Source organism: Nannobrachium achirus (assembly GCF_963921795.1).
Source record: "Nannobrachium achirus genome assembly, chromosome: 14".
NCBI lineage: Eukaryota > Metazoa > Chordata > Actinopteri > Myctophiformes > Myctophidae > Nannobrachium > Nannobrachium achirus.
In genome coordinates, this window is record NC_137821.1 from 5,125,801 (window position 1) to 5,149,816 (window position 24,016).

Consider the following 24,016-nt stretch of genomic DNA (forward strand, 5'->3'; position numbering starts at 1 on the left):
GGATGTACGCACAGAGACCGCACAGGAACAGGTACGTACACACTATAGGGATGTACGCACCGAGACCGCACAGGAACAGGTACGTACACACTATAGGGATGTACGCACCGAGACCGCACAGGAACAGGTACGTACACACTATAGGGATGTACGCACCGAGACCACACAGGAACAGGTACGTACACACTATAGGGATGTACGCACAGAGACCGCACAGGAACAGGTACGTACACACTATAGGGATGTACGCACCGAGACCACACAGGAACAGGTACGTACACACTATAGGGATGTACGCACCGAGACCGCACAGGAACAGGTACGTACACACTATAGGGATGTACGCACAGAGACCGCACAGGAACAGGTACGTACACACTATAGGGATGTACGCACAGAGACCGCACAGGAACAGGTACGTACACACTATAGGGATGTACGCACCGAGACCGCACAGGAACAGGTACGTACACACTATAGGGATGTACGCACCGAGACCACACAGGAACAGGTACGTACACACTATAGGGATGTACGCACAGAGACCGCACAGGAACAGGTACGTACACACTATAGGGATGTACGCACCGAGACCGCACAGGAACAGGTACGTACACACTATAGGGATGTACGCACCGAGACCACACAGGAACAGGTACGTACACACTATAGGGATGTACGCACCGAGACCACACAGGAACAGGTACGTACACACTATAGGGATGTACGCACAGAGACCGCACAGGAACAGGTACGTACACACTATAGGGATGTACGCACAGAGACCGCACAGGAACAGGTACGTACACACTATAGGGATGTACGCACAGAGACCGCACAGGAACAGGTACGTACACACTATAGGGATGTACGCACCGAGACCGCACAGGAACAGGTACGTACACACTATAGGGATGTACGCACAGAGACCGCACAGGAACAGGTACGTACACACTATAGGGATGTACGCACAGAGACCGCACAGGAACAGGTACGTACACACTATAGGGATGTACGCACCGAGACCGCACAGGAACAGGTACGTACACACTATAGGGATGTACGCACCGAGACCACACAGGAACAGGTACGTACACACTATAGGGATGTACGCACAGAGACCGCACAGGAACAGGTACGTACACACTATAGGGATGTACGCACCGAGACCGCACAGGAACAGGTACGTACACACTATAGGGATGTACGCACCGAGACCGCACAGGAACAGGTACGTACACACTATAGGGATGTACGCACCGAGACCACACAGGAACAGGTACGTACACACTATAGGGATGTACGCACAGAGACCGCACAGGAACAGGTACGTACACACTATAGGGATGTACGCACAGAGACCGCACAGGAACAGGTACGTACACACTATAGGGATGTACGCACCGAGACCACACAGGAACAGGTACGTACACACTATAGGGATGTACGCACCGAGACCGCACAGGAACAGGTACGTACACACTATAGGGATGTACGCACCGAGACCGCACAGGAACAGGTACGTACACACTATAGGGATGTACGCACAGAGACCGCACAGGAACAGGTACGTACACACTATAGGGATGTACGCACAGAGACCGCACAGGAACAGGTACGTACACACTATAGGGATGTACGCACCGAGACCGCACAGGAACAGGTACGTACACACTATAGGGATGTACGCACAGAGACCACACAGGAACAGGCACGTACACACTATAGGGATGTACGCACCGAGACCGCACAGGAACAGGTACGTACACACTATAGGGATGTACGCACCGAGACCGCACAGGAACAGGTACGTACACACTATAGGGATGTACGCACCGAGACCGCACAGGAACAGGTACGTACACACTATAGGGACGTACGCACCGAGACCACACAGGAACAGGTACGTACACACTATAGGGACGTACGCACCGAGACCACACAGGAACAGGTACGTACACACTATAGGGACGTACGCACCGAGACCACACAGGAACAGGTACGTACACACTATAGGGACGTACGCACCGAGACCACACAGGAACAGATACGTACACACTATAGGGACGTACGCACCGAGACCGCACAGGAACAGGTACGTACACACTATAGGGACGTACGCACCGAGACCGCACAGGAACAGGTACGTACACACTATAGGGATGTACGCACCGAGACCGCACAGGAACAGGTACGTACACACTATAGGGATGTACGCACCGAGACCGCACAGGAACAGGTACGTACACACTATAGGGATGTACGCACCGAGACCGCACAGGAACAGGTACGTACACACTATAGGGATGTACGCACCGAGACCGCACAGGAACAGGTACGTACACACTATAGGGATGTACGCACCGAGACCGCACAGGAACAGGTACGTACACACTATAGGGATGTACGCACCGAGACCGCACAGGAACAGGTACGTACACACTATAGGGATGTACGCACCGAGACCACACAGGAACAGGTACGTACACACTAGGGACGTACGCACCGAGACCGCACAGGAACAGGTACGTACACACTATAGGGATGTACGCACCGAGACCGCACAGGAACAGGTACGTACACACTATAGGGATGTACGCACCGAGACCGCACAGGAACAGGTACGTACACACTATAGGGATGTACGCACCGAGACCACACAGGAACAGGTACGTACACACTAGGGACGTACGCACCGAGACCGCACAGGAACAGGTACGTACACACTATAGGGATGTACGCACCGAGACCACACAGGAACAGGTACGTACACACTATAGGGATGTACGCACCCAGACCACACAGGAACAGGTACACACTAGGGACGTACGCACCCAGACCACACAGGAACAGGTACACACTAGGGACGTACGCACCCAGACCACACAGGAACAGGTACGTACACACTATAGGGATGTACGCACCCAGACCACACAGGAACAGGTACGTACACACTAGGGACGTACGCACCGAGACCGCACAGGAACAGGTACGTACACACTAGGGACGTACGCACCGAGACCACACAGGAACAGGTACGTACACACTAGGGATGTACGCACCCAGACCACACAGGAACAGGTACATACACACTAGGGATGTACGCACCCAGACCACACAGGAACAGGTACATACACACTAGGGACGTACGCACCGAGACCGCACAGGAACAGGTACGTACACACTATAGGGATGTACGCACCCAGACCACACAGGAACAGGTACATACACACTAGGGACGTACGCACCGAGACCGCACAGGAACAGGTACGTACACACTAGGGACGTACGCACCGAGACCACACAGGAACAGGTACGTACACACTATAGGGATGTACGCACCGAGACCACACAGGAACAGGTACACACTATAGGGATGTACGCACCGAGACCACACAGGAACAGGTACACACTATAGGGATGTACGCACCGAGACCACACAGGAACAGGTACGTACACACTATAGGGATGTACGCACCCAGACCACACAGGAACAGGTACGTACACACTAGGGACGTACGCACCCAGACCACACAGGAACAGGTACGTACACACTAGGGACGGAGATCGTACATTGTTATTGATAATGAGCACCTTATTGATCCTGTTTATTGAGCCAGGCTTTTATACAGCCCACTATTGAGCGTTTTCTAATTGCGACCGTCAGGACGCAGTTACTATAAAAACCTCCACTGGCTGTCAGTCGGTCTGTCTGTCAGTCTGTCAGTCACACGTCACACTTTTGCCCTACTCATATCTTCGCCACCGTTGCCCCGATCCATGCCAAACTTTGCACACACACTCCTTGGCTGCCAAACCACTACTTCGACCCCTTATTTCTCACATGGCCCTCTTCTAGCCATGAGGCCGATTCTTGCACCAAACACATTTTTGGACACTGCTCCTACAGATTTTGCCCTGGCTAAAATCACGCAAAGTGGTACACAGTATATCTACAGTCATGTCATCAACATGGATCTGTCCCATTTAGTGCCAACATCAGGCCGATCTTTACATGCGACATGACGGTCGCTTATCTCCCGATTTAGGGAGTCTTACTGGTATTTTGTGGAAAGATGTGAGACGACAAATTCTGAATCTTTTATTATTGGCCAGTTGTTGTGACTGTGAGTTTGTGGCTGACCACCATCTATGAAGATGATAATTGACAAAAGTAACACATATCATTGAATATCATTAAAACAATAGTATGCATTAAGTGTTAAATGGCTTTATATTATGGATAGTACCGTAATCATTTCATCAGAAACCCATGCTGTACGCCACATCTCCAGTATTCACTTGAGTAGACCTATGTTTAGTTCAGTGTGAAGTACCGAAAATAGAAGACCTCCAAGCTCACAACGCAACACGTTGTGAGCTTGGAGGTCTGCTATTTTCAATATTTTCACCAAAAGGTCCCGTTTTAGTCATTTTAGCTCCTGCCTCTCTAACATTCTCTGCACCTCCCTGCCCAGGAATGACATCATCGACCGCGATGACGTCATCGACTGCGATGACCTCATCGGCAGCAGTGACATCATCGAAGGCCTTGGGGGCGCCAGAGGGTAAAAGGCTGAAGGGACGATGCTGTTTTGAAATGGCTCCACTTGGCTTGACTGAATTCAACTATTATTGTCGGTAGCGCTGTCGCCTCACAGCTAGAAGGTCCCGGGTCGCTGAGGGTGACGTGCGTCATCAGTGCCCATACCCTAGGTGGGGTTGGTGAAAGGGCCTTTCTGTGTGGAGTTTGCATGTTCTACCCGTGTCTCCTAGGGTAGGTACCCTCACAAAAAACATGCAGTAATCCTGGTCTCTATCCTCGCCTGATGGAGGGGAAAGGAACTGGTTGGAATAACGTTTTCCTTCTGCGCACTGCATCCAACCGGGAAAGATTCCCCTTGTCAGGTGATAAGAAGCGGCCTGCGGGACCACCAATGGTCCTTGAGGGGGATCTAGGTTATTCCCAGCTAAATGAGACTTGGTAACTCTTGAGAGTGTAAAATGAAACCAAATGGACCCTTAAAGGTCCACTTGGTTTCATTTTAAGAGTTAAATCATTGTTAAACATCTGCATTATAGAATTAGAGAATGTAGAAGAATTGCAATTTTGGTCAACATTTGCTTGTTATCTCTCCTAATCTCCGTAATCAATACAGACAAACTCTTATCCAACAACAACAACATATTCTAAGTTTTATGTCTGAGAGGCTAAATGTCATCAATTGGTGGTCCTTGGTTCAAATGCCTGATAAATAATGGACACGTCTGCAACTCTAGTCTCACCTGGCCAGACCTAATATCACTGATATCAGTCTGGAATCTGGAACAAACTGTCTGACAGCACAGTTTACAATGTAACACTTGTCAACTTGATTGTGTGTGTGTGTGTGTGTGTGTGTGTGTGTGTGTGTGTGTGTGTGTGTGTGTGTGTGTGTGTGTGTGTGTGTGTGTGTGTGCGTGTGCGCGCGCGTGCGCGTGTGCGCGTGTTAAGGAGAGGAGGTGTTGAAATCAGGTATTTGATACTAGTTGTAAATCTTGATTATACTGAGATGACTGCAGTTGAGAAATTATCATAGAAATAAAAATAAGCTAAACATACTTCACAGTAATTCTTTGGGGTGGACCTGTGTTTGTGATATGATATAGATTGTACATATTATACACATGTTTTGTAAAAATAATTAAAAAAAAACTTTTGTGGAACTGCGAGTGTGCGTGCGTGCATATGTGTGTGCGTGTGTCTTAAAGTGAGCAGTGGCAGGCGGTGTGTGGTGATGTGAGAGCATCAATGCTCATCACAGCAGGTTGCAGAGTCCGTGTTTAAAAACAGACCATGTGGAGGAGGAGGAGGAAGATCTCAGCTGCTGTGAGCTCAGTCTAATGGAGCCTGTATGATATGGACACTGTATGCACTCTATGATGCTGCTGCTGCTGCTGCCTCTTCATGTGTGTGAAGGAGTAGAAATACCCCAGCGTCCAAACACTGGCAGAAACCTCTGATCTCTATTGTAAAACCCTTTAAGGCCCGGGAACACATCTGTGGTGGCGTTAGACTTGAACCGCTTCAACCATTATTTTATGCTTCAGCTTTTGACAAATAGAAGATGTACAAGCTCACAGTGTGGTGTTGCGAACTTGTATATTTGCTATTTTTGAAGAAAAAAAATATTGTGAACATTTGAGCAAGACTTTGAATATCTTCGAGGCGATTCTATAACTGTCATCTAAATCCTTCTTCCTTTTTTTTCTTTTTTTAGAAAAACTAATGTTTCCATCATCAGTGATTCTAAAAGCAAATGTCATGTCAAGGACCCCCAAAATTATATGAATTTGATCGCAGACCCCCATCTCAAAATATGTTGTTTCAGGGACCCTCCAGAAGCATTAATTCGGCTGTTTGGTGCTGCCGAGATTTTGTGACTCCCCAAACAGAACCGAAAAATTAATTCTAAAAGTGGAGTACTGTATGCATCTGCCTTTAGCCCAAACTGTGGAATAAACTACCCGTTGCAGTTAGAACAACAGACTCACTCCCTAGCTTCCATCGTGGCCTGAAGACTCACCTCTTCAGACTTAAGGTCTTTGCACACTGCTGCGTTTTTCGGGCCGAATATCGGAGTACATTTTGGAGCGCGCGAATAAAGAAATCAACCTCACGTTATGTCAATCACGTTTGCACACTGCCGCCCGTTTCGTATTTATTTTCGGACCAGGGTTGATTTTATCCGATTTTCGCAGTGTCGCCACGGACTGCCTTGCTCTCTCTCTCTTTCCTCTCTCTCTCCCTGGCCTCTGGATTTCGGATTTCCAAAACGCAACGAAAACACGCAGTGCAGTGTGCAACCACCTTTAGCCTATAGCACTTACCACAGCACTCGCCTACCCTCAATGACCATACAGGCTCATGCAAAGGACAAAATTAGATAGCATTTTATATAGACGATGATTTCAGGCCATTCTCGACCTGGCATCCTATGGAAGCTTTTTTTTTTTTTTTGGTCTACCGAAGTTTTTTAGATTAGTATTGCTATGCGTTTGATGTATTACTTTGTGCTGCCTTTGCCTAGTGTAAGACACAAGTCAGTGGAGGACAAAGTACTCGTGATCCATTTTGCATCATATGACCAGTTGTTGCATGTTTTTGCATGCTGAAATACTAAGATATCTAAAAACACAGATTGAACACACAAAATAACTTTGTGATTGTGTTGATCGTGTCCCAAATAACAATACAATAAGATCTGGTTGTCCCAGAGGTGAGGTGGTCCTTTAATATTGGTCATGCCTTTCGATCAAAATGTTGATCCTAGTCTAATGCTCACAGTATAAGCTTGAGTAAATGCACTTGGTTTATTTCCACCCACGGTGAAGTGGAGAGAGAGTGTGCGCCGTGTGTGTTCATGTGTGATGTGTGTGTGGGCAGGTGGACCCCAGCCACCGCTCTCCTAAGTGGTGTGTGTGTGTGTGTGTGTGTGTGTGTGTGTGTGTGTCTGTGTCCAGTGGAGATCTTAATTGAAGCGTCTCTGATACAGCGAGCATTGATTTATTGACGGCGTGCGATCCCTATAATCCTCCATCCATCTGTGCTCCTGTATAGGTGATGTTAAAAGGACCCTGGCTGGGGGAGGACCCCTACTACTCCAGTGGGTGTTCAACCTCTGGGTCTGGACCCCCAGGTGGGGGGGGGGGTCCTTAGATGGCAATTCATGGGCTTTTAAGGCCTTTTAATACCTCAAAAAAGAAAGTTAGACAGAACAACTAAATAGACCATTACTAGATCAAATGTAATCAACAAACTATACTATAGAAACTGGTCAAACATTGACCAATTGTCAAATAATGCTATACCAGGTGGTTGCAGTGGCTCAGGGGTAGAGTTGCCGTCTTAGAACACAGAGGGTTCCCGAAGGGTTCCCAGTTCGATCCCGGGCTCCCCCAGAGTTAGTGTGGAAGAGTCCTTGAGCAAGACTCTGAACCCCTAGTTGCTCCTGGTGAGCAGGTTGGTGCCTTGCATGCTTTCCTCTGACATCGGTGTGTGAATGGGTGAATGTACAATAGTTTATTTTGGTTCAATAACGGTTTGGTTGTTTATTCTACCTTGTGGCAAGACTAGCGAGAATGAACTTGATTTGCATCGTGTGGGAGAACAAAAACAATGCGACCGACCGGAACCAACTACCCAAACACGACATTTATTCCTTCCTTTTTCTCTAAACCAGATCACACCTGTATTAGAGAGGCTTTCCTCCTCCTCCTCCTCCACAGTGGTAAAGCCTGGTGGAGCGAGGAGGTCAGGGTTTAAGTGGTAAAAAACTCAAACTAATTCCAACTTGTTCCACCACGGCTGGTGAACATGCTTCCCACCACCTCTCTCTCTCCCTCTCTCTCCCTCTCTCTCTCTCTCTCTCTCTCTGCCAGGCACGTGCACACATAGACATCAAAGGGTCCTGTCCTTTACCCATCTGTAAAAAGTGCCCTCTCCAGACCATGAATGCAGTTTTTACTATGGTGAAAGACATGCAAATGCCCCTCTTCCCATGCCATACCTGAAGGCAGCATTCAAGAGAATTGCCTTGTCCAAACTCTCCTGAACTTGATATGCAGCATCTTATGTTGAAAGAATTGCCCTCTCTGTGTAGAAATCCATGCCGTTACGCCACATCTCCAGTATTCACTTGATTATGCTTTAGTTCAGTGTGGTATAACGCATGGAAAATGGATGACCTCCAAGCTCACAATGTGTCGCAGTGCGACGCGTTGTGAGCTTGGAGGTCTGCGGTTTTCGTTATTTCCACCAAAAGACCCTTTTAGAAATGTCAGCCCCTGCCTCTCTAACATTCTCTGCACGTCCCTGCTCTCTGCATCATGTGTGTGGTCTCTCTTTCTCTCTCTCTTTCTCTCTCTTTCTCTCTCTCTCTCTCTCTCTCTCTTTCTCTCTCTCTCTCTCTCTCTCTCTCTCTCTCTCTCTCATCATGGTGTGTGGTGAGGCGCGGTACAGAGTGGAGGGCTGTCCTGCTGCCTCCATTAGTGCCATGGAAGACCCTCACCACGGGGGGCAAAGTGGTGGAACTAATCCTCCTGACACACACACACACACACACACACACACACACACACACACACACACACACACACAGTCAACATTCTGGACTGACGTGTTTTACATAATATCCTCGCTGTCAAATGGAAACCTTGTATGTCCAGAAGTGTTACTTTTCAGAAAACGATTGAGAGTTTTTGGTATGGTCACAGGCTTGTGTTGATACAAATGTCAAAAGCTACAGACATACTTAATCACTTTAAACTTTACTTTAAAAAGTGCAAATGCAAAATAGCAAATCTATAAGCTTACGACAACAGGTCATGACAGGTGAGCTTGTAGAATGTAGATGCAGCCCACCGAGAATTTTTCCGGCTATTGGAAAACACGTCTAAACGGCTATAGGCAAAACACGGTTACTGGATTAAAAGTGTCTAAAAGTGAAAAAATGTTTAGACGGCTAAACTTAGATTAGATTTAAACAATTTATTTTTATTTTTTTACTTTGTACCAAAATAAACCATTCATTCATTAAAAAAAAAACTGCTAATCAAAGTCTAACTCCCGGTTAAGCCTAGCCAAAAAAATTCACGTAGGCCAGTTATAACCTGGTTTTAAACAGATGTCTACTATCAGACTATGGCTCACTAGGGGCCTACATCTGCTATATTTGCTATACTCTTGTGTGCCACAAAGTAGGACAATCATTTAGTAAAAACTAATAAAGTTGATATCTGGATGGATATACAAGGTTTCAACGCTATGCTCCTCTCTCTCTCTCTCTCATCCACTGAAGGATGATAAACTTGTTTATCTTCCCCAGATTATTTTAAGGTGTTTGTATTCTCCACAGAGACAGGAGAGAGAGAGAGAGAGACAGGCTGGGTTCAGGACTGTGTGTTTGATTGATTGATTGAAGACTTTATTAGAAGTTTGCATAGGAAAAGGTACAGTTTCATGACGGTACAGTTCACTGGTACAAGGTCTACTAAAAGGAGAACCATGAAAAGACTAAGCTTATTTCCACTGGAAACCATTGAAGTATCTCATATAACATTGAATGACAGACAAATAGAACACAGTACTATGCAGTAGATATGTAAAGAAAAACAAAAAAGAAGACAGTAAGTCTAAAACAAACAGTAAGTATACAAAGAAGGGGCAGGGGAGGGTAGGGTTGGGCTAGGTTCATTTTTTACCAGTTGCGAACGGCTGCTGCCTGTAAGTGGTTTTTCAGGGCAATTTTAAAGGATGCTAGTGATCCACACTCCTTTATGGCCTTCGGTAAGGCTTTCCACATTTTGGTGGTATAGCAGAAAAAAAGAGTTTGACCCTTTGTTGGTTTTGACTCTGGGTTGAAAGTGATCTGTGGCGCTGCCTCTGGTGTTGTTCACTGCCTGCATGCAGATTCTGAAATCGCGCTGCCACTGTCTACCAGGGGATTCCAAGCTAGTAGAAACTAGAAAGGGGGAATTCTAACCCTTTATATCAGGGGTCTTCAACGTTTTCAGGCCAAGGACCCCTTAGTTGAGAGAGAGATGAAGCAGGGACCCCCACAACCTTTCATAGATTCCAATAGTTTCATTGTTTGACAGCACAATCATCAGTGTATTTTGGATTCATGTCAATTTGTGTTTTCAGATATTTAACCACTCGAACCATCAATACTTAATAAACTGGACCTTTCACTCTGTACTTAGTCTGCTCTTTTTTCCTCTCTACGCCAAACGTCTTTGCCGAAAATAGCCGTTCTACAAGCTCACAACGCCTCGCGCTGCAAGGCGTTGTGAGCTTGTAGATCTGCTATTTTTGGCTAAGGTTCTCATAGGATATGGACGCTGGATACAAGTGGTTAATATAAAAAAGTTTCTAGCACACAAAGATTTGGAGGACCCCCTGTACTAGCTGTGAGGACCCCCTAGGGGTCCCGGACCCCCTGTTGAAGACCCCTGGTTTATATTATATGTTGTGTCAAGTGAAGCATGGCCTGATCCTGTCTGATCCCTAGACCTTTATGCCATTTTTTTAAACTATTTTGTAAAACCTTTATTTTAAATAGTTCAAACAGCTGATCTCACAATATTTCAATGTAGATTGGTATTTTAAGTAGGCCTATTTTGAAATGTTTTTCAAAATAGTAAAAAAAAGAAAGGCAACAAAGGATACTAAGGATAAGATGGGTAAGGCATGGACGAAAATAGAGCCCAGGGAGTGACACACAGTTTAAAGGGGAAGACCACCCATTTTCAATATTGAACTATGTCATTAATATACCTTAGAGGAGTTGTGTGGGGAAAAAAAAAAAAAGTTCCCCACCTTCTGTGTTGCCAAGAACTGGAGGATTGATTTTGGGGTTTGTATTGCAAATCACAATGTGATGACATCACACCGTTGTACTTTACAATACAAACCCCAAAATCAATCCTCCAGTTCACAAATGTGGCAAAGATGTGTTGTCTGTGGCAATAGATTTTCTGTTTTATACGCCATTATGATGGTCTTGTTTTGATCAAAAGACCCAATTACTGAATGTCAAGTCTCGGACCCGTAAGCGTCCATTTGGTTCCATTCGTTAAACTCCCAGTGTACACAATACAAAACATTTCCTCCACAAGCCAGCATGGTGATGACCCCTGCCCTTAATTAACCAAGAAAACTGTCCTCACTAATGTGTATATTTCTTCTACATGGGGACATTTGACACACACACACACACACACACACACACACACACACACACACACACACACACACACACACACGCTCGCTCTGTGAACGCATGTGTGTGTGTGTGTGTTCTTAGAAATGTGTATAATGAGTTAGTCATGTTCATGTATATTCAATACAAAGTGTGTCACACATGAACACACACTTGATACACTGTCACGTGCACGCCACTGTCACGTGCACGCCCACTGTCACGTGCACGCAGGTGGGCAGTGATCGTTACGTTTACTTGAGTAACTTTTTGAATGAATCGTACCTGTAGGAGTCGTTTAAGTTCTGCTCAAGTGGGTTTACAGTAAATACAGATCCATCTAAAACAAATAGAATATTGTGTAAAAGTAACGTTACTTGAAACTTTAATATCTTGTTTGAAGCATTCATGCAGTGAATTATTCCAAACCTTTTTTTGTTAAGAGTTTTAATTCGTATGGCGTGTTGCTCATGAATATCAAAAGTCCATATTTCAAAAATATTACAATATCACACGAGACCACTCAAAACAAGGATTTATAACAGAGAAATGTCAACCTTCTGAAGTCAGAGTAGCTTGAAGTCCAGTGGGAAGTTTCTGTGGTCAGTTATGATTTGGGCTGCTATGGCATCTGCATGCAATTATTTTTTACACAATATTCTTTTTTCTTTAGATGTACTATATCTGTATACAGGTATATAAAAACTGTTACTTCTACTCCTTTCCATCTGGCCTGTCTCTGTAACTGTTAATAAAGCATTCAATCAATCAATTTGAGGATCCTTGACATGAGAAACACAGGGTTTATATTGATCATGTGACTTGAGAAACACAGGGTTTATATTGATCATGTGACTTGAGAAACACAGGGTTTATATTGATCATGTGACATGAGAAACACAGGGTTTATATTGATCATGTGACTTGAGAAACACAGGGTTTATATTGATCATGTGACATGAGAAACACAGGGTTTATATTGATCATGTGACATGAGAAACACAGGGTTTATATTGATCATGTGACATGAGAAACACAGGGTTTATATTGATCATGTGACATGAGAAACACAGGGTTTATATTGATCATGTGACATGAGAAACACAGGGTTTATATTGATCATGTGACTTGAGAAACACAGGGTTTATATTGATTATGTGACTTGAGAAACACAGGGTTTATATTGATCATGTGACATGAGAAACACAGGGTTTATATTGATCATGTGACATGAGAAACACAGGGTTTATATTGATCATGTGACATGAGAAACACAGGGTTTATATTGATCATGTGACATGAGAAACACAGGGTTTATATTGATCATGTGACATGAGAAACACAGGGTTTATATTGATCATGTGACATGAGAAACACAGGGTTTATATTGATCATGTGACATGAGAAACACAGGGTTTATATTGATCATGTGACATGAGAAACACAGGGTTTATATTGATCATGTGACATGAGAAACACAGGGTTTATATTGATCATGTGACATGAGAAACACAGGGTTTATATTGATCATGTGACATGAGAAACACAGGGTTTATATTGATCATGTGACATGAGAAACACAGGGTTTATATTGATCATGTGACATGAGAAACACAGGGTTTATATTGATCATGTGCCTGAGAAGGCTGCCAAACCATGCAGTAAAAAAGATGCTTACAAACACCAGTACACAGACAACAATGACTTTAATTTGGTTTATTGTTTTCATGTCATTTAACTTTTATGTCTCTGATATACAGATAAAGACAGCTGTGGTTCTCCTCCCAAGCACTGCAAATGATCTATTTGGCCTGGCTTTAGCTTTATATACAGATATGTGGAATAGTCATCTTGATATGAGGGTTAATGTGGTTATGCATGCCTTAATGGCATACATACACACTATTCAACTGCAAGGGAGTGTGTGTTTTCCTGTTTGTTGTGTTTGGTGTGTTGTGTAGGGTTGGGATCGATTAGATTTAAATGATTCTGGTTCCTTAACGAATCTCGCTTAACGGTTCTGATTACTTAAAGCTTCCCTTTAACGATAGAGGGTTCCAAAAGGACCTTTAAATGTCTGTACCTTTGGGAGCGTACACATGGTTCCTCCTGGATCCCAACCCTAGTGTTGTGTTGTTGCCACGGTGACGTGTTCGTCCCATTGTTGGGGAGTGAGGGTCTTCTGTTCAGTGTGCGTGTGCGTGTGTGTCACTGGGCCTTCTGTTTTTCCCATTGCTCGGGGGTGAGGGTCTTCTGTTCAAAGGCGTGGATCTCCTTCAGTTCTTCTGCTAGACACGTGTTCACCAGCCTGGCACATAAAGGGTTAAACATCAGGTACACATTACACCTCCACGTACTGTTAAAATCCTCAGTGTTAACTGAAATCATTTCATTTGAGAGAAGAGAAGAGTACAAATGGAACCTAATGCTACATTTGTTTCCATTTGTGTACCATCCTCTGAGTTACAGACTGTAGGACACTGAAACTACAACACAGCAACACAGCAACAACACAAATACAAGCTTGTAGATCTGCTATTCCTGGTGAGGACATACAGTATGGATATAGGGGAAAGGGAGGGAGAGCCTAGTATCAGATTATTAAAGGTACAGCAACAGATAACGGGCAACTTCAGAATATCTACAACAATGTCAGTTGCTCTTTTATATACAGTAATTATATGGATGATAAGAAATGTTCTGAAAAGGTGACTACAGGACAGGTACTAGGGATGGGTCTTTTTTAATGGGCTGTACTGCCATCCGAAGGCTGACCACCGTAACTGCATTTTAGAGTATGTCAAGTGTGAGTATAATTATTTTTCTGATTTTTTTCCAGTCAAATTAATGCTAGAATACGAGAACTAATTCACACGGACAACAGGATAAATGTACTGAAGCTTGCGTATGTATCCATGTATCCACAGTACACAGCAAAATCTTGTGAATGTTTGTGTAACAATGAGAGTGGTTCTATTTGTACAATCTCAGACTTACAAACTGTTTGACTGTTTCCGTGACTGTGTGTTCATTGGTACAATGTTACCTGTGTCTCTGTAAAAGAGGTGTTACACTGTTACCTGTGTCTCTGTAAAAGAGGTGTTACACTGTTACCTGTGTCTCTGTAAAAGAGGTGTTACACTGTTACCTGTGTCTCTGTAAAAGAGGTGTTACACTGTTACCTGTGTCTCTGTAAAAGAGGTGTTACACTGTTACCTGTGTCTCTGTAAAAGAGGTGTTACACTGTTACCTGTGTCTCTGTAAAAGAGGTGTTACACTGTTACCTGTGTCTCTGTAAAAGAGGTGTTACACTGTTACCTGTGTCTCTATAAAAGAGGTGTTACACTGTTACCTGTGTCTCTGTAAAAGAGGTGTTACACTGTTACCTGTGTCTCTGTAAAAGAGGTTTCCCCTCAAACTGTGAGGACACGATCAGAACCTTGAAGCTAGCAGCACATCTGTTGGGCGAGGTGTCTTCGACTTCCTGTGAAGTATATACACATGACAAACACTGTTGATAAGAACCATTATCACTGTAACATTGGTAGTGGTGGAAACAAAATAACTCAAGTACATTTACTGAAGTGCTGCACTGGGCCACTGACGCACAATTAGTCCTTATCATATTGGTATCGGACGATGGATCGGCCTTGCATTATCGGTATCGAGCTAATATTTTTTGAAAAAACATCGGTTGTAGCCTATATTTTATGTTGCAATAATTATGTTTGAATGTGAAGCTGAAAAAGCCTTTTAAGATGGTGAAGGCCTCGGATTGACGGATTCTATCTGTGTTTTCTGGAGAAGCACTTAAAAAATAAATAAAAAATGCTACATTCAAGTTGTTTATGTTGGGGATAATATGGGGCCAACGGTGCATCCCTGTTCTTGAATAGGGGCATTACTTTATCAAATACAGTGTATGCCAATGCCTGTTTCAGAATGGACACACATATTAAACAGAATGAGATCATATTGACATGGGTTTATATCTGTTATTGGCCATAACACCTCACCCAAGTCTACAGCCAGATGAGTGGTGCTTTTTTTCCCTAATCTGGGGGTCCCTGGCACAACATATTTTTAGAGAGGGGGTCCATGGCCAAATACATTTCATTTGGGGTTCATTGACATGACATGTTAGATGACAACCTGCATATAATGTATTGTACAATACAGAAACAACATGTGCTTCTATGAATATAATCAATAAGTGAAGTCAATACAGTACCACATGCACAGCCTGCAGTTCCTTGATCAGTTTATCACGGAGGAGATCAGCTGTCACTGCCATGACGACTATTAATTAACAACGATGTTACACTTTAAAACCTACTGCTACAATGTTACCCTTCAATCTATCAGTGAATCTATTGTTACAGTGTTACAATCAGTTGATTTCATGGAAACATTTGTGTCAGATGGTGGTGGTCTGAGTGAGGTGGGGTGAGTATGAATGGAAGGCGACCTTTCGTTTCCCAACGGGTCTCAGCAGCGTTTATCTATTGTGCATCTAGCTTAAGACAAGAAAGACCCAAATTTAGGCAGACTGAAAATGTTTAACTCAAATCTGCTTCTTCAGGGGGTCCCTGGAAAACATAATTTGAGATGGGGGTCCGTGTCATTTCGGGGGTCCTTGAGTCCTTGACATGACAAAGTTTGAGAACCACTGTAGAGCCTATAGGCCTACATGTCTTTACAGTTTTCTGAAAAGAATGCTGTTGCTATATCAGTGGTTCTCAAACTTTGTCATGTCAAGGACCCCCAAAATGATGTGCATTTGGCCGCGGACCCCCGTCTCAAAATATGTTGTTCCAGGGACCCCCAGAAGTTAAAAAATTGTCACTCTAAAAGTGGGTCTTGCCTTAAGCTAGGTGCAGAATAGATACACGCTGCTGAGACCCATTGGGAAAACTCCGCACACGCGGATGTAAGTTGCTTGTGGGGGAATAATCAAGCGTCCAATCGCATCGCGACGGCGGCCAGCGTGACCAATGGGATTCGTTCCATCGGAGCCTGGGGGCGGGACGTGCGTCGGCGATGTGGCCAATCGCATCGCGAGGAGCCGATTCTTGGGGGTCCTCGCTGCGAGGTGGAGGCGGATATTTTTGCCTGACACAAAATAATATCAAAACAAACTCAAATATATCCGACGCTTTTACCAGGACATATAACTATACACACTAAAGTAACCGTGGTTAACTGACATGTCATACGTGGTTTCTGTGAGTCTGTCTGTTTGTTTTTGCAGAGTTTTATTCAGGCAAAGCGGCGGACACCTATTGGGTCTTTTGAAACAGCAGCAGCAGCTATGCTAACGTTTATTAGCATTTAGCAGCAGCTGCACATCAAAACGCAGCAGAGAGGGTCTCTTTATTAAATGTAGATTTTATTGGTGTTTTTGTATAACATTATCAGTATTTGGGAAGGGTAAGAACACAGCGACACGATGAGAAAATGTGTTTTTATTCATTTAAATGTATTTAGTGTTTAAACGGCTCATCTCTACCGTTTGTTTACACATTACCGTACTGTTGGTAGAGAATGCGCAGCCGATATTCGGCCAGGTTAAAAATAGCGGGTATATAAGAGGGTATAAAATGAACCCGCTCTGCTATTGTTTTTAATTAATTATACTAATTAATACGCCGTCATGGTGGTGGAGGTGGAGGGGTTCTTCGGGGTCTACATGCTGTTCTGCACCAACCCTAAGTTCAAGGGGCGCATCTACATCGGCTTTACGGTCAACCCCGAGCGGCGCATCGGCCAGCACAACGCGGGACGTCACAGGGGCGGGGCCAAGAGGACCAGTGGGCGGGGACCCTGGTAATGTGATGGATCTGACTGAGTACATTTACTCAAGTACAGTGGTGGTTTGATTGATTGAGTATTTATTAGAAGTTTGCTTAGGAAAAGGTACAGTTTCATGACAGTACAGTTCACTGGTACAAGGTCAACTAAAAGAAAACTCAGGAAAGCATAGGCTTATTTACATTAAGATCCTTTTTTTAATTTCATATAATATTGAATGACAGACAGAACATAACACAGTACTATGATAGATATTTAACTCGTATAACATTGAATGATAGACAGATAGAACACAGTACTATGATAGATATTTAACTCATATAACATTGAATTGCAGACAGAGCACAGTACTAATATCATCAGAAAAATTGTAAAAAAAAGGATTCTTTTCTGGGTATTTTCCTCCTGTATAGAAAGTCGATGGGAGCCCCAATTGATTTGGCCGCTGTGGCGACCCCGAAGGTCACAAACTCGCGGTCACCCTAGCTAAATCATTAGAGCAAGCCCTGAGCTACATCTGTGCAAAATCTGGCGCTTTTAGACTGATTAGCACGAACAAACCCTAAGGCCTCCGTAATACTCATGATCTCTCCATGTGTGTGTGTGTTCTGTTCAGGGAAATGGTTCTCATCATCCATGGCTTTCCATCAGACATCGCTGCCTTGAGGGTGAGTTTTCTGGAGGCTTTGTCATTCTGCTCTTGTTTATACACTATAAGAAGAATCTCATTATACATGCATAGAAATGTCAAAGCCTCTGCTTTTGATATCCCATCTCTGCTCAGTCTAACACTGCTTCTGGTCACACTGAATTAAATACATTCCTTTCTAGAAATCAAATGTCTGGTATCATTCTATTGGTCACCAGTCTTTCCACATCGGAGGAAAGCCTGGTATTGGTCCTAAAATTATGCTGGGAATTGTTTGGGGTTAAAATGGTTTTCGGTTTGGTAGTTTCCGGCCAAAAGTGTAGTCCGTTTTGACTACAAAATGACGTAGGCTGTTTCCACTCCCGAACGGATCAAAAACCTGAAATTGGAAGCAATCCCAGGTAGTTTGAGTTGCCCATGTGACATGTCTCGTGTCGTTCTATTGGTTGGTAGTTTGAGTGGGCGTGGCAGCACCCCCACTCCTCGCGGCGGCTGGCCCATGTGACGCGGCGCTCCAAGAAGGAGTCCAGCCTGCAGTTCCACTGGCGCGTTGTCTCCAACATGCTGCGGGTGGCGCCGTGGAGCCGCCTGCCCCTCACCACCCGCTGGCTCAAGCAGGAGTACAGGTGAGGACAGTAGTTATTGGAGAAAATGGCAAATAGTTTTATATAAGCTTCAGAATCGTTACCGTTATCTGAATAAATGTATGCAGTTTGGATTAACCCATTTAGGCCTGAACACATTATTACGCAATATTTTATGCTTTAAATATTAAAAAATAGCAGATATACAAGCTCACAGCGCGGCACCGAGTGCCGCGCCGCAAGCTTGTAGATCTGCTATTTTTTGAAAAATCTAGAAAATTAGAATTTTGACACGATTCTATAAGTGTCTTTTGAATCCTTCTAAGGTTTTTGGAAAAATGTTTTCCAAATGGGTTAAAAGCTTCTGCTAAATGCATAAATTGTAAATTGTAATGTCATGACGTTGTACGTTACAGCAGGGGTCTTCAATGTTTTCAGGCCAAGGACCCCTTAGTTGAGAGAGAGATGAAGCAGGGACCACCACAACCTTTTCATAGATTCCATATCTATTCATTGTTTGACAACATAATCATCTGTGTATTTTGGATTCATGTCAATTTGTGTTTTCAGATATTTAACCACTTGAACCGTCAATACTTAATAAACTTGACCTTTCACTCTGTACTTAGTCTGCTCTTTTCCCCCTCTACACCAAACCTCTGTGCAGAAAATAGCAGATCTACAAGCTCACAACGCCTCGCAGCGTGAGGCGTTGTGAGCTTGTAGATCAGCCATTTTTGGTTAAAGTTCTCAGAATATGGATGGGGGAAAAAAGCTTTCGGTTAAAGTAAAAAAGTTCATATCACACAAATATTTGGAGGACCCCCTGTAGTGACTCTGAGGACCGCCTAGGGGTCCCGGAGCCCCTGTTGAAGACCCCCTGCGTTAAAGCAATGCGAGTACTTTTTCCACCAATGGCATATAGAGCCTATTGTTCAGTGAACGCCCAGTAAAACGTGATGGTGGTGTTTACTACAGGATGGACTTTGAGCCTCTCCTCCAGCCTCCGCTCCACATCCCCATCGTGTTCGGCAGCGTCCGCGCCAAGAAGCAGCAGGCTGCAGCGCCACCCTCTGGCCAGGGAGAGGAAGTGACATCCTTATGCTCCATCTGTAGGAAACCTGTCCAGGTTAGTTCAGTCTGGTAGTTTACTTTAATGTCACAATCCTATAAAACATTGGGTCCAAACAATAATCGATAACCCATGAATTAAATCTTTAAAAAGGTAGTCACCAGGCAGCTATGTTTGAAATTTGCATTGAAACCTGGTGGCAACTGGGGTGGCATTTCATTAACTTAATGGCAAGATGGCCACCGTGTGAATATGGTCATCAATCAACAACGTGGGACCTGTTAGAACTAGGCTCATATTAGCTCTGGTCCAGAGCGTTAGAGCAGGGGCGGGCTGGCCATCTGGCATACAGGGCATTTGCCCGGTGGGCTGGTAGGCTAGGGGGCTGGGGGGGCTGGTGTAAAAAAAAAAGAAGAAAGAAAATAGCCAAAGTTCTGACATATTTTGTCACTAATCATGTTCATACTCCGCTTGTTGGTGGTGAGAACTGTATGCTAACTTATACAATTTATGGATTGTGTAGTTGTGTAGTTATCATTTGTTGTCTGTAAAGGTTGTGGTATTAAACAATTGTGTATTTATATGTGCCGCCCTTCGCGCGCGCTGGTTGTGGGGGCTGGTCTGGCCAAGATGCCAGGGCTGAATTTTAGTCCCAGTTCGTCCCTGCGTTAGAGAGACCTCGCTAACGCTCTGTCTGGCCACAGACTCAGACTGCACCAGGACTTCCACTGCCCCACTTCAGTCAAAATAAACAAAACTACTTCGCTGCTCACCAAAAGAAAGGCAGTTTTGCGTTTTTGAAAAGTTTGTCAGTGTGTGTGCATATGTGTGTTAGGGCATTCACAGAATATTCGAATATCAAAGTCACTATTTGACGTTCACCGAAGTCGACAATTCACTTATTTATTTATTTTTTTCTCATAAAAAAATAATATATATATATATATATATATATATATATATATCCTGTCAAATATTCAACTATTCGAACACTTTGAGGTCGAATAATTGAATGAATACTAAAAAAAATCACTATTTGTGAATGCCCTAGGCCTAGTGTGTGTGCGTACGTGTTTGCATGAATCCACCGTTAATCTCATGTTGAAAAGTTGCTAACACATTTCAACAGGAAACAATCATTTTCCATCATCCTCCCCCCTCCAGCCCGCAGACCAGCTGAGCTGCTTCCACACTTCCTGTCACATGACCAGTCACATGGCGTGCCTGGCCCGCCACTTCCTGCGGGCGGAGCCGGGTCACCTGCTCCCGGTGGAGGGGGCGTGTCCAAGCTGCCGCCGCCCGCTGCTCTGGGGGAACCTCGTACGACACAAGAAGGGTTGCTACGGCGACCTGGAGGATGACCTCACAGCCTCGCAACAACAGGTCAGTACAGACATTTTTTACAGTGTAGGCTTTTAGCAGACGCTTATCCAGAGTGAACTAGCAAGGCGAACACATAGAATGCAGAGTAGGGGTGGGCGATATGGAAAAATACAATATCTCGATATTTTCCCAAGCTGTATCACGATACACGATTTTATCACGATTCTTTTTCACGTTGGTTTTTATGGTTATTTTTCAAGTTACTTGACAAAAACTAGACTGACTCTCTGGGTTCCTTTTGGGAGGTCTAAATTGAACTTTACAAGTGTGTAACTCTGACAGTGTACAAATGAAACCAAATGGACCCGTAAGGGTCCATTTGGTTTCGTTTGGATACTGTCAGAGTTGAGTGGAGACCTTGACATTATAAAGTTTGTGAACTACTGATTTAGACCACAATGCAGGTTTAAATTGAATTCTGCAATGAATCTCTGTATTAATGATTAAACAGGATTTTTTATAAGGCTCCCTCAATTGTATCACGATAAATACGATACCTCTGAAAAGGCATATTGTGGAGACATTGTATTGTCTCCACGATAATTATCACCATATCGCCCACACCTAATGCAGAGAGACAGTGTAGTGCAGGGCTGCCCACACTCTTTTGACTTGAGAGCTACTTTAAAATTACCAGCTCAACATGATCTACCCCCACCTCCCAAAAAACAAGTTACGTGAGGGAGCTTTGGAATAGTAGCAACACTGGAGTTACATAAAAGACAAACGCACTTGAAATGGGAAATAGAGGGGGGGGAAAGTCCCAATCTGTATGTTAGTGGTAGGTTTTTGGGTTCTTTGTTGTAATGCTACTGACTCTTGAAAACAAAGCATTGCTTTGTGGGGTTTGCCTACTTTAGAAGCAGTGAAGGAAGCCGACAGGCCCTAATTGATGTAAATCAATCAAGTCACTTTTATTCAAGTGACAGATGCAATAAAGAGGGGTTTTGTGATTTTTGTTTATAAATGTCTTCCTTTATATTTAAATGATATGGCATGTCATGTGGTCTACCTGCACAGCCTTTGTGATCTACTGGTGGATCAGGATCTACCATTTGGGCAGCCCTGTTGTGCCTTGGTAAACTGACAGGCTATGGTTTTGTATGTCTGCTATATTTGAATATTGTCAAGTACTAGGGTCAAATATTCGAATATTCGAATATTAAAGTCACTATTCGACGTTGTTCACCGAAGTCGAATATTCGCTTGCCTTTCTTTATTGTTTTCTCTTTAAAAAAAATCTATATTTTATAAAGTTTGGCTAGATAGGAAGTCATAAGAATGAGTTGTAATGCTCCTGGTGGATGAATTTGTTAATGCTCTATACCAGGGGTTCTCAAACCTTTTTAGGCCGTATCCCCCAAAATAAACATATTTGAACTGGGGACCCCCCACCCTGACAAGCACTTGGAATTGTAGGTATTATGTTTAATGTGACTCGGTTCCACAGATAAATATTGTGAAAATAGCAGATCTACATGCTCACACCGCGTTGTGAGCATGTAGATCGTCTATTTTCCCAATTTTCGCCTCTTGCATTTTAGTTTTTCAGCATGAATGATGATGCATTTTGCATCATATGATGCAGTGATGATGCAAAATGCATCATCATCCATGCTGAAATACTAAAATATCTAAAAACACAGATTGAACTAAAAGAAAAGAATTCAGGATTGTGTCGATCTTGTCCCAAACAACAATAAAATAAGATCTGGTTGTCCCAGAGGTGAACTGAGCCTTTAATGTTTACATTTTGTCCCAATGTCATGAAACATAACATGGTGTCAATGTCAATTGACACTTGTCACTCAAACCTTTAGTCAACTTTGGTCAGAATGTGTTTAGTGGAAGGATACATTTTAACAGCAATACGATACGCATCACGATACATGGTTGACAATGTGATACATGGACAATATTGGTTCATTCATGGCGATACGATTTAATTATTTAAAAATTAGCAAATGAATCTTATCTGTGTGAAATGTGTGTGGGGGGGGGGGGGGTGAGATGTTAAGGGAAACATTTACATTTATGAGCTGAATTATTGTTATATAGTCCTGGAAATCGGGTTAAATATTCTGGAAAAGTTTTGGAAAGGTTTTGGAAATTAATTGGTAAAGATGTGTGGGAACCCTGGGCTATTCTGTAAATAAGTAAACACACTGATTCTCTGGCAGACGTCATGAAAAAAAAAAAAAGATTCAATACAATACAAAGTCAAACAATACAATATTTGCTGTTTGCATATCGATATAGAGGGTATGCGCGTGACATCATCGTCATACCCAGACGTTATGCGGGAACACCTACTGAGTGGCAAAATAAATACTTTCTGGCCTTGACAGCCTATACATCCAAACAGAAAAGTCATATCTGATTGCATAAACGAAATTAAACCACGTTGAACTCACTTTGCAACTTGATTTGCCATTCACTTTATGCATGCGCAGTCGCATAGTGCATACCCTCTATAGTAGATCTTGACAATTAAAATCTCTTCAGTTCAGATACCGTTACAGCTCTGTTATTTACTCCTGTTGTGATGCTTTCTTCTACAGAGTCACTGGACAGACCAGCTGCAGATCTGAACCAGAAACACCTCTGTGTGTGTGTGTGTGTGTGTGTGTGTGTGTGTGTGTGTGTGTGTGTGTGTGTGTGAGTGTGTGAGTGTGTGTGTGTGGTCATGGATTAATGCTACATGAAATCAGATATGTGTTTTTTTTTATATCTATGTCTACATTTGTATAAATTCGATGTCAATAAATATAATTCA

At 43.6% G+C, this 24,016-nt stretch overlaps 2 protein-coding genes across 2 annotated transcripts; one reads left to right on the top strand and one right to left on the bottom strand.

The window, feature by feature from the left end:
• Positions 1 to 13,474: 13,474 nt before the first annotated feature.
• Positions 13,475 to 16,172, bottom strand: LOC308297707 (bolA-like protein 2). The gene is made up of 3 exons (XM_080741260.1): positions 15,973 to 16,172; positions 15,128 to 15,225; positions 13,475 to 14,049 (listed from the first exon to the last, which is right to left on the bottom strand). The coding sequence occupies exons 1-3, from the start codon at positions 16,033 to 16,035 to the stop codon at positions 13,950 to 13,952; spliced, it is 261 nt and encodes an 86-aa protein (XP_080597386.1). The 5' UTR covers positions 16,036 to 16,172; the 3' UTR covers positions 13,475 to 13,949.
• Positions 16,173 to 17,394: 1,222 nt separating this feature from the next.
• On the top strand, positions 17,395 to 23,831 carry slx1b (SLX1 homolog B, structure-specific endonuclease subunit; the record flags this gene model as incomplete). The annotated part of the gene is made up of 6 exons (XM_080742325.1): positions 17,395 to 17,567; positions 18,169 to 18,220; positions 18,655 to 18,827; positions 19,764 to 19,914; positions 21,022 to 21,240; positions 23,802 to 23,831. The coding sequence occupies 6 exons, from the start codon at positions 17,395 to 17,397 to the stop codon at positions 23,829 to 23,831; spliced, it is 798 nt and encodes a 265-aa protein (XP_080598451.1).
• Positions 23,832 to 24,016: the final 185 nt, after the last annotated feature.